At 39.8% G+C, this 18244-nt stretch overlaps 1 protein-coding gene across 3 annotated transcripts in view; it reads right to left on the bottom strand.

Annotated features, from left to right (window-relative positions):
* BTBD8 (BTB domain containing 8) overlaps positions 1-16902 on the bottom strand; it is a 43574-nt gene extending 26672 nt beyond the window's left edge. For 2 of the 3 annotated variants that reach the window (XM_074876484.1, XM_074876485.1), the window contains exons 1-5: positions 16616-16900; positions 16358-16543; positions 5294-5565; positions 4284-4401; positions 1136-1225 (exon numbers count right to left, since the gene is read on the bottom strand). In XM_074876484.1, the coding sequence (XP_074732585.1) occupies positions 1136-1225; positions 4284-4401; positions 5294-5565; positions 16358-16543; positions 16616-16725 (776 nt within the window). In that variant the 5' untranslated portion in view covers positions 16726-16900. Of the gene's footprint in view, positions 1-1135; positions 1226-4283; positions 4402-5293; positions 5566-16357; positions 16544-16615 lie in introns of all 3 variants that reach the window. The other variant, XM_074876486.1, reaches the window with a different exon arrangement.
* Positions 16903-18244: the final 1342 nt, after the last annotated feature.

Genomic DNA, 18244 nt, shown 5'->3' with positions numbered 1-18244 from the left:
ATTATGGATATGATTCTTAGTAACATAAATTATGAGACATTGGCATGAGAATATACTCCTGTAAAGATTAAGTACTTCTCAGGAGAAACCCTCTACTGAAAAATAAGGATGAAAATTTCTTAGCCATGTAAAAATCAATTACAGGGAGAGAAGTGTAAATACCAGAAGTAACTGTTGACTATCAGTCTCTAAAACATACTGTGTATAGCATAAAAGCTAAGGAATCAATTAGATGTGTATTGTTTTATAAGGATTAGGAAGTTATAACCAAATCAACAGATAACCTTCCTGATTTTGCTGTAATATTATTACACTGACAGAAAATGAAAATTATGAAAATACAAGAAAGTATCACTTGGCCAAACAATTTTATATCAGCACAAAGCAATTATATTTTGCAGCACTGTAAGGTACACAGTTCTTTCTGAAGAAAACTGAGTCAGCCAACATCATGCCTAAACAAAAAAGCTAACATGTTACAAGTATCAGTATTAGTTTGCTTTTAAAGAAAATTTAATATATTTCAGTTTATTTTTCTGATAGCGAAAAGAAGTAACCTGGCACTCCCCAGTTTATCTATGAAGTCTTAAGTATTCATCCTACACCGATAGCTCCATTATTTTCAGCTCTCACACAGAAAGCCATTGCAAACAAGCACACCAGTCAAAATTCTTTTAGCGTATGATGCTGAAATATAATTATTAAACACTGTTTGAGAAATGTAATTGTTTATTTGTCTTTACATTGTAAATATACTTATTGTACAAATAGGTATGAAAATAAATTACACTATTCAGACATTCATAATACTTTTCATGACATGTACAACATGAGGTGAAAGAAGAGAATTGTAAAATCGACTGTGAATACTAAAACATACTTTACAAAAAAAGAGTAGTACGCTTCTGCTGATGAAAAAGACTTCTTCCCTGAACCATCTGACAATATTAACAAACACACTACAAGCTGTTTCATACTGAAGTCAAAACAGTGCTCAGGAAATGTATCAGGTTGAAGAAAAGTGTCAAGGCAGATTAATCGTCAGTACTCTATACACAGCACAGTTGTTACATATTTGCAATGATTTTAAATTGCCTACCTTTGCTCCCACACGACTTGCAAAGACAACACTTACCCTTGAAGAGTGATGTGCTCTTGGGAGCTTTCAGCCCAACTTCCACTCAGCATAGCAGCAAAGTAACTAGATCTGGCACATAAAATGGCCCTGAGAGAGAAAAAGTAAACATTATTCCACTAGATACAAAATTTATTATGAGACTCTCTGATAACATTGACTTAAATCTTTGCCCTTTATGCATTAAGGTGTCATCTGTATACTGCATGCCTTTTCTTCCAGTATGTTTGGAATTTCAAAATATGCTAAAGAAAAAAACAAACCGTACTCTAGATTTCTCGGTTAAAGCTTGTTTCTAGTATGACTCTGACATTCACGCGGAGGAAATCCATTACCACAAGCATTTTCCTTTCATATAATATAAAATTGCAAATTTATTTCTTCTGTTTTATTTACCAAGTAACACTAAATAAGCTTGTTTATAAGGCCCTATTTTAGCCAAAATTTTTATATATATAAATATATATTCTTTATATTCTTTTTATACTACAAAATGTGTATTTATTAAAATGAAAAGAGAACTATAAAGCTTTTTTTATTTGAAATTGGCTGGCCACCTACCAGCACATCCTAAAAGTCAAACAAACTTGATACTTAGCATATGATACAACATATCACATATACAACATATGAAACAGTGTGTTTCCAGCACTGTTTAAGAAGAGCTATCAATTACTTCTGTTTAGACTTATTACGCTTGTATATTTATAAGGCATAACTGGCCATAAAGGGACTAATTCAATTTACTACTACTTCCACCAAAGACAATAAAGGAAGCCCAGACCAGTAGTCTGTGTAGCTCAGTATCTTCACCAGTATTACAATCTTCAAAAAACCAGATGAAAAGACGTTTGTAATACAAGCTTCTCAAGGTGGATGTGGAAGTCCAGAAAGGGAGACATAGTGGATGACAACTGCTTTATGATTTCAGCCTTCCAGATTTACACCAGTTAAACCAGTTTAACCAGTGTTAGCCTTTATATCTCTTACCTGCGCTATTGCAGCTATAGATAATATTCCCATACATACAATTTTCTTCTGACACCTACTAAGCTTCCTATTATTTATAAAATTACTTTATGTCTTGTCTTTCCTGTGGCAGAAGAAGCAAAGTGTTATATTAGGCATGTGAATCCCTTCTTTTTACATGTATTTGTTGGCTCTTAAAATGTTTCAGAACGCTCTCATTTTGTGTAGGAAGAAGTATGAAGAATGCTATTTATGGTCTCTTTTCTAGTCATTATATATTCTGGAATCTCTTATCTCTGTTCCCTCCTCCTGCTTCCGAAGTCTCTGTACTTTAAATTAGGAACTTCTCACACATTCCTCCTGGGATTCATCCAGCAATAATAACAAAAAAAACTTTTACAGAATGTTTCATATCTCAGTGAAATACATCCACACGTAAATGGGTATTACATCACATCTTCGAGTATGTGAAATTCTGAATACACACACAATCTTGTTTTTGTAAGATATAGTAGCACAATATCATGGAGATATGAAATACACTATCTCCAATTTTGTCATCTTCTTCCAAATAAATTTTAGTAATGAACAGGCTAGATCAACTTCAAGGACGTAGTTGAAGTGGATATTTCAAAGACTCATTTTAAATAATATGGACAAGTATGTATTACCTAAATATACATTGATAAAATTTTAACTTATAAAATACATGGTGATACCAAATGAATTTGAAGTAAATTTATCTGTGCTTTCCTACTGTCATGGTTTGTGCCACAAGTTTATTACTGGACAAATTTGACTTGCTCCACTCAGAGCTCTGTAAGAATACAACACAGCACTAGGGAGACATAACTTGGCAACTCTCTCAGAGCACTGATGCTCACACTGTAAAGTCTATTGGAAGTTCATAGGACTTCATGAGAAAATAAGGAATACTGAGATAAGTGGGTGGGAGAGGGTACAGGCTTAAACTGTCTCCTGTTTGAGAACGTCAAAAAACTTCTTAAAATAAATAAATCATACTGGTGCCTCCACGACAATTATACCCAAAGTTAGATTTCCCTTATTGACTCCTGTTCACACGATGCAGTACTAAAACAAGCAAGTCTTATGACCGTTTCAGAACATCCTTGTTTTCTCTATCATTTACTGCTGTATTATTTGATGCTGGTTAGAGTAGATACGTTGCTCCAGGCAGTAAGTGGCCTAAATTAAGGAAGCTCTGCTGATGGAATCTTTCTGTTGACTTTCTTTTTGCACTGAAGTACTTGTTTCTCAAAGTTATGGACCTGAGAACATGTAGTTTTATAGTGTAGACCAGAAGAAACAAACATGCCTAACTACATTCTGGAAATTTAGTATATATCCAAATAATCACCCCCCCACACTATTATGACATACATTCTGTAAAGATATTTGTGATGTCAGGAATATAACCCCCCCCACTGGTTTTGTGTTGAGAAAATACTAGAAGTAGTGGAGGGCTTTTATAATCTCTCTGTTATTTATATACTCAAAGGGAACAAAATACAGGCTGTCTAGTTTGCTATCTCAAATGCAAACAGAGTCATATCAAGGTTCAAGGAATGGTACTGACACTTTAATTTGCCTTCCCAAGCTACAGAAGTCCAATAAGCCAAAGTTCTTAAATGGTCTTGGACTTTAGATCTAATAAAGGCTGCTGACCAATCTTTACATACATGACTAAATGAAAGTAAAATCAGATTCTGTATGCACAGATCCTGAAGAGCAGGAAAAAAAAATATAATTACAACGCCAGAAATTTTCTAGCTGTATGGTAATTTTATTCAGTATTAATAGATGAATAGTTTATTAATAGATTTTTCATTTTCTTCGGAGAGCATAGATTATTTAAAAAAAGGTTAGCAAAGAAAACCTACACAGTATTTATACCTGAGTATATACACATGATATGAGTTTACAGTGGCAATCTTAGAAGTGCTAAAACCACAATTGTTTTCACAATAGTTGCTATTAATGAGATAAATAATTTTCATTAGTATCAAAGTACGGCCACTTCTCACATAAGACCTAAAAACTATAATGGTTCACAGCTAGATAACAGCACCAGCAATAACTTACTATAGATACATCTTAGCAGCAGCATTTTATACTAAAAGGATTTTGGTTGAAAAGTTTACAGTAAATACTTATGTACCTGTGAGCTTGAAAATCTTTGCCTTCTATGCAAATATTAATATCTGGACAGCAGCACTTTTTGTAGAGCATCATTAAGTCTTCTCCTAACACAGATGCAGTTTCTAGTTTGGAAACACCTGCAGACAGAGGGAAATAGCTATTTTTCACTTTGTCCAGTGTAGACTAGACTATTGGCAGTATACAGACAACTTAAAGTGTTTGAAAAGAAGAATCTGACAAAAAGAAATTTTTTAATATTGCATATTCAAGCTAGAATTTTCCTTGAAAGTTTTTCCAGACCATGCATTTTACTTCTTGTTTTATCTTGAGATACCAGATATTTGACCAATGCTTCGTATTTGATATCTACAGAAGTGCTACAGTTACTCTTTTGTAAGATTATATATCCAAGTTCATTTTTTCTACAGAGATCTGGTACCTCTGCATTAAAGAAAATAAGACTCTGAGGAAGTTCAGGGTCATGTAGCACTGTAAGCTTCTACCAGAACAGATTTGTTGCTTGATCCTATTTTAATGACACAGCTGTAGCAGCCAACACCTCTGGTGTAGATGCAGTTACACATTTCCTTGTGTTACTTATTTCATTCACAGTTGTAGTAGGGAAGATTCTGAAAGATTCCAAAATCCTCATAAACCAACAGTGGAACTAGTATAATTTGCTAGAAAAGGAAGGGAATGGAGGGATTCTGCTCTATTGAAGTCCTGCGTGGTGAGGACTCAAGTTTGCTGTATTACAGAGTAAAGATAGAACACAATGCCTGATGCCTGGCAAGTCCTGTCAGTCGACTTAAACTGTGAGTTTAAGTGAACCACTCCTGCCAAACTTCTGCAGCAATTCATTTTTTTACCGTGTGAGAGAATGAGGTATGCCATAGCAAAGAATATCCATGTAAACTGTGTTATAACAATGCTTTAACCTTTGCCTGCATTTTTACATCTGTATAAGTCTTTGGATAATTATTTAAAAGAAAAAAACAAAAATAAACAAAGATATAGTCCCAAACCTACCTGCAGTGGCTTTGTTGCTTTCTGCATCAACGACTACTTCTGGCATTTCCTCTTCAATACAAGATAAGCAAGCAACTTCTTTCTGAACAGCTCCACTTGGAGTATTCTGACCAACAGGTGTTCTTTTGCCATCTCCAAGACAATTTATATTTTTTTGAGTGTTCTGAAGAGTAGCAATGTTGTTTTCTTGTATTAATTTGGGTTCCAATACTTTTTTCATCATAGCCAGCTCCTCAGCTTCTTTAAGATTTTTATCAGATGAATATACAAGCCTAGAAGATGACACTAAGTTTACTCCTGTAATTTTTTAATTGATCAAAACAAATAAAAAATGACTTTTTTTGTCTAACAAATTTCATGACCAAAAACCAAAAGTAGGACTCTACAGTGCTTAATAATAAACCAAACCTTTTTAAACCTGTATTTCTGGAAAACTTATTTCTGCAATGCTTGAAAAAGCATAAATCATAGAATCCTAGAATGGTTTGGGTTGGAAGGGACCTTAAAGATCACCTAGTTCCAACCCCCCTGCCACGGTCAGGGACACCTTCCACTAGCCCAGGTTGCTCAAAGCCCCGTCCAACCTGGCCTTGAACACTGCCAGGGAGGGGGCAGCCACAGCTTCTCTGGGCAACCTGTGCCAGTGTCGCACCACCCTCAAAGTAAAGAATTTCTTCCTTATAACTAATCTACATCTATCCTCTTTCATTTTAAAACCCTTACCCCTCATCCTATCACTACACTCCCTGATAAAGAGCCCCTCCCCATCTTTCCTATAGCCCCTTTAAGTACTGGAAGGCCACTAGAAGGTCTCCCCAGAGCCTTCTCTTCTCCAGGCTGAACACCCCCAACTCTCTCAGCCTGTCCTCACAGGGGAGGTGCTCCAGCCCTCTGATCATCTTCGTGGCCTCCTCTGGACCTGCCCGAGCAGGTCCATGTCCTTATGTTGGGGGTCCCAGAGCTGGACACAGCACTCCAGGTGGGGTCTCATGAGAGTGGAGGGTAAGAATCCCCTCCCTCGACCTGGTGGCCACACTTCTCCTGATGTAGCCCAGGATACACACTGCCAGGTCATGTTGAACTTCTCGTCAACCAACAAACCCAGGTCCTTGCTTGTCCGTAGACAAGCATTACAAACAAAATATAGTATCAGGTTAAAAGCAACAAAGGTTTCTTTCCCCCACTTTGCTTTTTTAATTTAAGAAACATTTGTCTGCTCTTTATAGCTCAACTACTGGCAAAAGCAGAAGCAAACTGTATCAGTAATGATGACCAATTTATAAATTAGCATGACCAAGAAAAGGCATTTGATTGTCCTTTAATATCATCAAATTTACAAACCCCAAAATATAAAAACCTTCTAATATCAAGGTTACAAGTACAAAATCATAAGAATGGTATAGAGATATAAATAAATGGTATTAGAGACAGAAATTTTAATTTCAAAGGAAGTGCTTGAAAGCATGAAAATTTGCAGTTAAGATTACCCAAGAGCTTTCACTTTGCCCATATAGTAGTTCCAGCTTCCCACTTTCCCATCTGTTTCACCAGCTTATTTTTGGCTCAAGATCTGGAAAGGCTAACAAAGCCTGCAGTCTGTGACTGCAAGGATCTTGTATTTATAGAAAGATGCTGCACTCCAGCAACTTAATGAAGCCTTAAAAAGTCAATGTGAACAGTTAACATGCTTTATCAGTGGTTTCATACCATATAGATGAAGTTAGCAAAGTTTAACAGAAGAGCTACAGTTACTTTGGATTTAGCAGACATGTACTTACAGATCTGCATTTAGTCATTCATTCCATGGAAAAGAGGTTTATTGTTAATACTGGGAACATAGTAATTTGAATATGCTATTTGAGCACTGTCCTCTAAAGGGGCAGAGAAAACATACAAAGAAATCATCTTCCTTCTTAAGTCCTGTATTTAAAGGATTGAGTTAGGTAGAATTTTTTCATCTGTGTGATACAGGTTCTCACCAAGAGAGAATGACAAGAAACAAGAATGTAGGGAATGGGAATTTTAGTATTTTATTAGATCTTGAAATCAAGGGCCAGAAGAATGTGTGACAGGAGTAATAAAATTTCACATTGAAAGAGTAAGATTAGTGGACCCTCTTTACATGGGTTTTTAAGGTTTTTGTACCTGTATGTGCTTTCAGAACTTCCAACCTGTGAACTTCACCTGACCATCTATTGCTTTTCGTATTTACAGTGCTTTCCAACCCAGCGTAACAATAGCATGAGGGAAAGACAAGTAATAACATGCTGTATTACCAAGAACAGGACCACAGGTTGCTTGCTGGAGCAGGGGGACTTTACAATTCTTCAGAAAATTCAAGACCATGACTTCTACACATTTTCCCTCTTCACTATGCTTCTCAGTACTTAACGTCCGTGTTTTACAGCTCTGTGGCAATAGGACTTGAGAACAGAAATTCAGAGTAGAAACCCAATTAACCTAGAGATTTCAAAATCCCACAGAAGTATTCTGAAGTTTTGTCTTCAAGTTGTTTCTCCACATTAGATCTTCCAAGAAATGTCACTATTAGACAAAATCTAACTATTCCCAGTTTATCCCTGCATCTTCACCAGATATAAGCAAATACCAGAATTACAGAAGTAAACTGGTAACACATACTGAATGTAAAAAACTGCAGGAAGATCCCTAGTAAGGGTTTGTTGAAAGAAAATTGCCATTCATAACATGTTAGGTTAAATTTGCACTGGAACTTTACTTATTCACCTTTCTGTTGCTGTGGAGCTATTGCATATTCAACATGTAAAGACAGTACAAACTGACTTTGAGGGAGAAAGAAAATTAGGGGCAACAAATACACTGCTTTGCCATAAATTTATTATTTTAATATTCTTGCTTACTTTCTGCCAGTAACTGAAAAACATATCCATAGGGAATCTGATAAGCTAGGCAATGAGGCAACAATCTCCTGGGAATCCTCAGGGTATTTTCAGATAATCAACATAAGAAACCTCTGGAATGCAATTCTATTATCACTAGGCTTAAGTAATAAAAATGGCATCCTTACAACTAGGAACTCTGTAAATAAAACAAGTAAAGTGGCATGTTGTTAAAGCAGAACTAAGTAACTGGTTTCTAGATATGAAAAAGTTATTCTATTTGAAATGTTTTCTCCTGTAAAAAGTCAAGGAACCTTCATTACTTCAGTTAATGTTTAAAATCCAGTCATTGTCCTAGATTTATTACTTCCAAAAACACAGCAGAATATCTGTATATTAGAGTCCTGCTTAGTACAGACTGTAAATTTACTACTTTGAAACACTCATGGAGGCATCCATTATTCTGCTTCACAGACTGCAATAATGATTTTGGCACATCTTTTAGAAATTTTCCTTTATCTCAGTTAAATCCCATTAGATGTTCCTTCCAGAATGGAAGATTCTGCAGTTTTCTAAAATTGGTTATAGAAAAATTTGCTTGGCAACACCTTTTATTTTATAGGCTCATTTCTAAAGGCAGAGTGATGTTTTCTAGAGGGTCTTTCTACAGAGTATCAAATGGCACCTTCCTGCATAAATAAAAGCTAGGGAAATCTTTCATCCACACCAAAAAGCATAGCTCAGACCTTGGAGCTCACATGTTTTAGTGATAATGTAAAACCATCTCTTTAAAACACAGTTGCTGTAAGAAAACAGGACCCTTACTGCAGAATTATGATAGAAATAGTTTTTACTGTTCCAAACCTCTTGAGTAGGCATCATTCGATGTGACATCTTAGTTTAGTAAGTTAAAGTGCAGAAGATAACAATTCTACAGAGTTACAAATTTCTTCTTTGAATCAGATAGAGGTATCATCAGGAGGTCTTAGAGCTTGACCAGTTTTGAACCGAGTTAAGTATTTACAAGAAAGCAGTTTTCATAGTCATCTGAACAATCCAAGAATGCATAAAAACGTTCCAGTTCTTCTAACATCCCTAATGATGATCAGGAATGGACTAGATTGTACTCACTGTGACCCAACAGCTTCCTAGGACATATAAGCAGTATGGAGTTATTTTGTTTTTATAACAACCCATAGCCTACACAGACATCTCAAAATGCACTTAGAAGAAAAGCATGTACTTTGTAGTTTGCAAAATACTAAGAAAACGATAAGTAGCCCAACCAAACTTACTTTTGAGCATCTAAAGATTTCATTCCCAGTTTCGTTTTTAAAGGTGTCCTGAAGTTATATCTCCTCTCATTCCAAATGACTTAAGCTAAATTCTTTGGGAAGTTTCTCAGCCTTAGAGCTCTCTTTAGAGCCCACCTATTTCCATGAATTGTAGACGCATGACTCCACACAGTCTTGTAAACCATACAGTCTCACTAGAAGAATAATCATCATGCAATTCTGTTTTCAGAACAGCCACAAAGCCAATACTGACTAGAATGAGAAAGACATTTTTATGCTCACTAAAAATATAAAAAACATGATCACAAAATATCCTAAGGTAATATTTGTGTCGAAAAAGAATTTTGAGTTCTGATCCACTTCTTTGGTCCTTTGAGTCAAGAGGTACATTTCACTACTGTGGGCCACATCCACTGTCTGCAGGACTGACAAAATCCCAAACAGAAATGTTACATGCCAATAATGACCCTGGAGACAACACAAATAACAAGGGAAGTGAGAAAGGGCAGGTCTTATTTTCATGAAATACCATATTTAAATGCATGAGGAACTCATTTTTTTGTTACTTCCACAAACACCGAAAGTCACTGGAATTAACATCATCATCATCATCAAACTTTACCGAATGCTGTTAGGACAGCCTCTCCTATTGTCCCAAAGTAGTTGTTAACCAAATAAATAAATAAATAAAAATTCTCATCTAATTAGGCATCCTCCTTTCAAATGCTCCCTATAGCAGCTTCCACTTGCTCTGAGTGAGAGTGTTTCACTGAGCGGCCATCTGGAGAAGAGTTATCTGCCATCTTCTCCTTACCCACATTCTCCTTAAAGTTATACATACACACACACACACACGTCATTGATGTCACTAGAGACGAGCTTTTGAGTTCTCAGCCACTAGCTGTTTAAATAGACAGGCTCTTATACATTTTGTTATGGATATATTGCATATACGTCCAGATTTGCAGAGCATTAGTAAAGAGATTACAAAGCAGGCTTGAATAAAAGCCATTAATGCCAGGAGAGAGGATTTTTCTTTTTCTATCTTGATGTTTTTTTCTGTCCACTAGCAACACAGACTGATTGCTAATGCTAAAGTGTGTCAGAAAACCAGAAACTTCTCCATCATCAATCCTATGGATAGCAAGTAGCTGTCAGCACAAAAGTCTGACACATATAAAAACAAGAAATTCTGCTGTTTGACAGTGTATCAGTTTAATTGCCCTGAAAAAAAAATTACTATGGTAACTTTAGAACAGAGTGACAAGTACAGATGCCCAAATCAGGATACTTACTTGGTAGTGTAAGGGATAATACAATTAATGAAAACAGACAAAACAAGTTATGCTTTTCTTTTATTTACAAGTTGTACAGATGCTGTGTGTTGTTTTCAACAGGAACTTGGTATAGCACATACCAGAACTTCACATAATAACTAGATTAGCAGTGAAATATCTTCTGTACATGTGTAAAACACCATATTGTACAGTTTTACTTAAACAAAGCCATGTGTTATCACAATTAAATGCCAAAATAAAAACAAGATCTATTAACTTTGTTAATAAAAATAACATTGAGAATGTGGGAAGTCTCTGAACCTCTCCCTGCCCACGGTTTTAATGCACTGATGTCTTTAGCAAAACCAACTGCAGCAAATACTCTCATACACCGCATTTAATCTTGGTGGACCTGCAAAAATATTTCAGCAATACACCTGTAGCAGTGAATCTTTGTTAGTGCAAGTTGTGCATATGACATGCTTAACTTCAACCTACCTCAATCACTTAAGATTCTTTCATTTCCCTTTAGATTTGCTAAAAGAACCGTCTGCTTAATTTTTGCAGCTAAGATGGTTATTTTAACTTAATTGATTTCTTGAGACAAGTTATTTCAGTAAATTTCTTCTCATGAGATGCAATATCAACTGCTTTGCTGCCTCACACTGATGCCAATGTTCTGATTTCCTGTGAAAGAAGAATCTGGCCCTTAAGCGATCATGGTCCCAGTGAAAGGTTTCTACCAATTTCTCATAAATTCAATTTTTTTTTCTTGAGGCATAAATCCCTGGCATTAGATACTATGTTTTCCAAAGCAAGATGTTAGTATCACACACGTACCAAATATACAGCAACTTGACAGTTTAGCTTCTAAACTTCCTCTGAGAAGTTGAGATTAGATATAAACATGGATTTAAAAAAAAAAGCAGGAAGAAAAAAAGACCAACTCAAAGTTTCTATGTATATGGAAAGCAGATAAGGTTGCCAATGTTTGGCATGTGTTTAAAGCCTGTTTTCATCAAAAGAAACAAGTCACCATGGTGAAGGCTTTCTTCCTCCAATAAGGTATAGCATAAACTACAAGACTTACATAGTATCTTACTTATTTCCCTCCCTCCTTCCTTGCTTAGCAAAGTCTCATTATTCTCACTGACTAGCTTAGCTTGTATTTATAACCACAACAAACTAACTTGGTGCTGTAGTAACAAACTCAGACCAGAGAATGTTGCTGTATGAACGAAAGCTATTAAGTTAAAATAGCTTAGCTATTCAGAGGAGCAAATTCCTTAATCCCTTAATTTGGGAAATAAACACTTTGGTTCACAATAACTGGTTCTCAACTTTCTCAGTTTTCACTGTTCACTGGAGATAAACCTTTACAGAGCATTTTAACTTCCACAATTCAGGATTTATCATTTCACAGAGTTTAAGACAGTAACATCAAATTTCCCATGTTGCCCATATTTGTAGAGCAGGGTTTGTTAATTCCATTTGTTTTGGGAGGGATGATTTTCTTCAGCTGTACTGCTGATTTCCGTATATCTTAATGCAAGGAAATGAATAGTTGTGGACCCAAAAAATGCACCTGCAAGTACCACAAAAAGCCCTTTTGGCAGTTAGCTTGTTTTCAAGTTACATGAATCAGTCACTCAGAGAAGATACTCCTTGCATGGTAGGGTACACCACAACAGGCACGAGTGATAAGAGGATAAAAGGGAAGGACCATATCAGAATAAACTGTATAACCCACAAAATTTCAAGAACGTGGAAGGCATGCTATTCTTCTGAAATAGAGTGGTCTGCAATCATAACGCACTAGAGGGGAATGCACAAGCCTAGATATTAAGAGTAAGATTGCTGAGGCATAAGCATAAAGGAACTCTGTGTGCATGAGCAGAAGTCACATTTGTTTCCTCCAAAATACCCAGTATCCAATGGGGACTATGACAATCTAGCAATCAGTAAGAATAATCTCAGGCACAAGTTATTTAAAGAAATATTTCCCTTTTTCACTACTTTGTGATCCAGTGTTATGGAACCATAACTGGGAATTGTATGTAAATAACAAATATTCAGAAAAAAGTTTGTTGTATTTGGTGCAACTGCTTTATGAAAACCTCACATGCAAGAGAAGGTCAAGCTGAAAATAGATGTAAGCCGTCATCTTCTGTAGTGTCAGTCTGATATCCTGTAATTTTAACAGGTACCCCACCTTCTGGCTTGGCTTTTTTCCTCTTGCAGACAGAAAAATATTCTGACAGATAGGATCAACAATGATATTGCAAGAGGTGTGACTAAGTGACAGGTGAAACTGGAACAATGCTATAGGCTATCTGTTGTATTAATAGCAGTTACTACAGCTGAAGATTTTTTCTACAAAGGAAAGGTGTGCACAGAGTCTACAGAAAGAAGTTATTTTCATCATACTCTCTAGGAGTTTACCTTCAAGAACATTTATGCCTGCACTTAAGCTAGATGTAGTGTCCTTCTACTGCCCAATACAGAACTATACAAACATAACACAGTCAGAGCTTATCTGGTCTACTTTGAATCAACTGCTGGTACTGCAAATTAACCCCCGTGGCAGTAAATGTCACAATGACAGTTGTATTCCTTTGCATTTGATCCATATTTATTGCTTTGTAACTGGATCTGACTGCCATTAGATTCTTCTCTGTCTGTCCTTAAGTCAGATCCCTTTAATACAAATATTAGGAGACAATGAGAATAATAACTAGATTTTTATTTCTGAAGCTGTATTTTTTTCTGACTGAAAGGGTAAAAAACAGTTTGCCTCTCAGTGGACAAGACAGTAATGCTCTAATGATCTGTGACAGACTATTGTCCTTCAGGGATGCTAAGTTTCTCTCTTCTTGACTGCAATTGTTGACCCTTTTCTAGTTGTGTTATGAAGAGTGATGGAAGGCTATTGGAGGGCAGAGTCAATATTACATTAGCTTCATCGGGCAAAAACATAGGGTGAATGGTGCCTACAATATGGATGCTGCACTTTCTGGTGACCAGCAGTTTCTTGTTGGTGTCCCCAGACAGAGCAACTATAGGGAGGGAAGCAAAGCAGTGCTCAGTTGCTCATCTATTTCATGCAGAGGCTAAGCAGAAAGATGAGTATGAAGTTCACCATGCCCTCCATCCTGCTCAAAAATGCTCAGAAGCCTGGCAAGAGGAGTGGCACAGCCTTCAGCACGCAAGTGACATGTAGCCCACATCTGTCCTGATTAAGAGAGACAGAGGCCCCAAGGAAGTACATCTCACAGAGATGCATGCCAGATAGAGCTTGTGAGAAAAAAAAAAAAAAATCCCCAAATCCCCAAGGAAAGATGATATTTACTTGGGAAGATAAAAGCTGAACACAAACAGGAAAAGGAATGAGCTTTTATTATAACTCTGATGAACTCTTAATACTGTATTAGTATTCTACTTCTCCTATTCTACAGGGAAACAGTATTTATAACCAGAAAACCTAGAACTTTTGTAGAAGACTACAACTTTCAGGAGCTCAACTGCAGCTATGGGTCTTAGTTAGAATTTATCGTGGTGATTCACATGCTCCAAGAACTAGACTAGCTTCCAGTAAACATCAAGCTGTGATTTAAGGCACTGTTTTGGATTTGTGAAGATCTAATTAATATGTATCTTAATGATAAGAAACCACTGAGATGCAACAGCCACTGATACTAGCAGAAGTCATAATTTGAACAATGAAATAAGGCTCTTTTCAACCAAAGCTGCTTCCTTTCCTTGGTCCAAAGCAGTTCACTGTGGTCAAACTCCAGTGCAAGCTGCAACACAAATTTTCACAGAATATGCTAGGTTAGAGGATGCAGAAGCTGAAGTATCAAACAGCACTGAAGACTAAGTTGAAAAAAAACAACCATTGTGCAAAATGCACTTCATACATAGCTTAGAATATATGAGGAGGTTCATCTGAAGTATCTAAACTTACAGTGAGAAGATAAAACGTTTATAATTAGATGAGCTGTTCTGAGTTTAAAGGTGTTTTTCAATACTATGCTTTTTGGAGAACATGCAGGACTCTAGAAATCATTACTTGCCTTCCAGCAAACAGACAAAATTGAAAGCAAGTATCAGTGAACTGTAGACATATTAAATGCTTACCATTAGGAAAACAACGGAATGATGTAACAGTATATAATTAAAATAATTATTCCAAATAATTATTTCCCAATTTCCAATTTAAAATATTTTTTTTTTAATTTGCATTATCATGCTTCTGCATGAAAGTCTTCTGTATCACTACTTACATGAATGTGAAGCAAATTAATGAAATCCAAAAAATAAGAAAGATATGAGATAAAAGCCATGCTGTTTTGTTTCTTACTGCTTGTTTTGCTAATAGTCCTGCCAGACTTTGACAGTAACCTAACAAATGCCAGTCTATCAGCCTGTTCCACTAGAGTGTGTTTTAAATATTACTCTCAGTTCAAAAAGTTTTCTTTTATACTTGTTGTAATTTTAGTACTGTGAACACATATTTTTAGCTATCTGCTGCCCTATTTACAAATGTAAGGAGAGAATGAGTGAAACCAATAGGGAGACGTCAGCCTAGGTTATAGTTTGGGCACTAAACTTTAAAATTGCACCACCTTTCCCTTCCTTTTGCCAACAATGTCAAAAGGTTGCAAGTGCATACATTTTTTAGGCACATCCTGAAATCATCTGAATCCCAGCGTGCCTACCACTTTGCTCCTGGGCATGCCCCGAAGTGCCCATCAGCTTTAACATCAACACTGTTTTATAGAAGGTAGGTGGCACCACCACAGCTTTGCTGAAGAAAAGCAAACACTGCTCAGTTCTTTGAAGGAAGGATTAGAGGCACTTACAGGCAAGGAGGATTGCAAGGTCTGGTGGTGGCACCAGCCAACACCCCTGATGTACTCACCAAAGGTTTGGAGCAAGACGAGCGAGATGTCAGATATGTGCTAATAGCTGGCAATGGGAAAACACACTGGCCCTTGCACCAGGCCCTGGGGAGCAGCCAGCCCACGCGACGGTGCAGCACGCCTCGCTCCGGGCTCCCAGTTCGGTGGGAAAGCTGTGCTGTGTTTGGCTTAGCCCATGGATCACTAGGACCTAAGTGACGACCACACAGTTTCTAACGATGTATCCTCTTGATGCATCTTCATCTAACTTGATGGAGTCCTCCCAAGTTTTCAAATCCATAACTTTTTTTTTTTTTAACATGACACTCGAGTGGTTTTTCTTTGTTGCTTTCATTAGGTAGTCTTGCTAACAAGGGTATTAGCAGGCACAGACAATTTAAAAGGATACATTCAGGATTTCTGCTGTTTTTTCTCTCGGTCTATTACAAAGCCTTTACATACCCTAAAAAACATGCTACGGTGAGAGCATACCCATGCACTGTCAGCAGAGGGACGAAGGCAGAGGAAAGTAAGTTAGTTACAGGAAAGTCCTCTGCAAACGCTGCAGCAAGGCTGGGAAGCTACTGCTTTGAACGGGAAAGCTTTAAAACAGGTGTTAATACGGGAACGAAGAAGAGGAAGGACACCGGAGAGGTAGTGCTGAGGCCAGCCCATCAGCCCGAGGAGCGGGGCCGGTGCCCGCGGCTCCCGACCGCCGCGGCCGCGCACTCACCGCAGGAAGCGCCGGAACTCCGCGGGCCCCACGCCGTCCAGCCGCAGCACCTCGCAGGGCGGCCGCCCCCCGCCCAGCTCGGCGAAGAGCCGGGGCGCCCGCGCCAGCAGCACCGCCCGGTGCGCCCGCACTGCCGCGTCGCCCACACGGATCGTCACGTCGCAGCGCGTCCCCTCCGCCAGCAGCCTGCGGGAGCGCACCGTTACCGCCGCCTCGCCTCGCCTCCCCTCCCCGCCCGGGCCGCCGCCCCGCGCCTACCTGCCGAGGTCCTGCCGGAGCTGCTCGGCCAGCGCCTCCTTCAGCCGCTGCCGCTCCACCCCCGCCGGGCCGGGGCCCTTCGGCGCAGCGCCGCCGCCGCAGCGCGCCATGTGCCAACAGCCGCCCCGCTCCGCGCCCGGCGCGACGGCGGGAACGCGGGGCGGGGATTGACAGGCCGTCCCTTCGCGACGCCGCCGACGGTCGGCCCGTCGTATTCACGACAACAACCGGGGCGGCGCCTGCCTTCCCGCCAGCGCCAGCCCCGCCGGCAGCCGAGGGACCGTCCCCCGACGAGACGCGGGAGCCCCGCGGTGCGGGCTGCGGCGCCCGCCCCGCTCCCTCGGGGGGCGTGGCCAGAGGTGCCCTCCGCCAATGAGGGCCAGCGGCGCTCCGCCTGGCCCCGCCCCTCCCCCGGGCCCCCCGACGGGGGGTGGGCGGGCCCGGCCCTCCCCTGCGGCCGGGGCGGTACCTCCCGGCGGGGGCGGGGCGGGGCGGGCAGGAGGGGCCTCCCCGCACCGGCCCGCCTTCCCCTGCCGCTCTCCTTCCCAAAGGAAGAGTAACGCCATCGCACGGCATCGGTGCCTGCCCCGGCCGCTTGTTTTAAAAGCGGAGTCAGGCTTGGGATTGCTGCCCGTTGCCTGTCCACCTGCTGCACACAGAACCGAGCGCCAGCCCGCAAACCGGGGCACCGGTGGGCAGCGCTCCGCGGCGGGGCTGCCGGCCAGCAGGTCCCAGCGAGGGGGTGCTCCCCACAAAAAACCGTCCTCCCCAGCACCGACTTTCTTGCCAAGAAATTAAACTGCTGCGGAGGTGATAAAAGTCGCTCTACAACACCCTTCTGAGACAACGTTATAGTTCAAATAAAAGAAATTGTAATCATCTAAGTTGATAAATGCTGAAACGATTCAGGGGGAAATTATCCTTGAAAGGGAGGTACTAGCCATGGATGGAAAAGGTGAGATCAATACCATTATCACCATACTGAGAGAACTCTTCCTCAGATTTTGCAAACTGCATGAAAGGAAGCACATCACCAGCCACAAGCTAATGCGCAGCTGACAGCACCCTCAGTCCACTTTCTTGCAAGGATTATGCCAAGCAAGACATCAGCAGGGGCTGCGCCAAGTACCTGTGTGGGGCACCGTGGCTCAAAAGAGATGACGCGTGTGGTGGTGTGGGACTTTTTGGGACTCCCCAGTAACTGTCGTCTCTCTTCTACTGTGGTGTGGACAGTTGTTTCTGGCTCAGCTGGCTCCACTGCCTCCTCCGATGGGTCCCTGTTCATCCTCTACTGCTCCCAGGGCACCGCGCTCACTCTGCAGGTGGAGAGGGAGCCTTTGGGAACCCTATAGGCAGGTGACTCACCTCTTCTGGGGACTCATGTTTTGTGCTTCTTTTTTCTTTGTAGTTAGCATCCAGTTTTCCTCTCCCTTGCCATTACATGCAAGTTAATTCTACCCTCTGCTTCCATAATCAGTGTCTCTTCCTCCTATAAACGCAGGAACTTGGCAGCAGTTCTTGGAGACAAGAACGGTAGTTGCTAACAGAGGAAGAATAATGCCAACAATGAGGCATTATTTCCAATAAACTATAACAATCATAGCATGAGGAAGGCTGCACAGTGGACAG

The sequence above is a fragment of the Strix uralensis genome, chromosome 8, assembly GCF_047716275.1.
Source record: "Strix uralensis isolate ZFMK-TIS-50842 chromosome 8, bStrUra1, whole genome shotgun sequence".
Lineage (NCBI taxonomy): Eukaryota > Metazoa > Chordata > Aves > Strigiformes > Strigidae > Strix > Strix uralensis.
The sequence above is the reverse complement of the archived record's forward strand: the minus strand, read 5'-3'. Positions and strand labels throughout refer to the sequence as shown.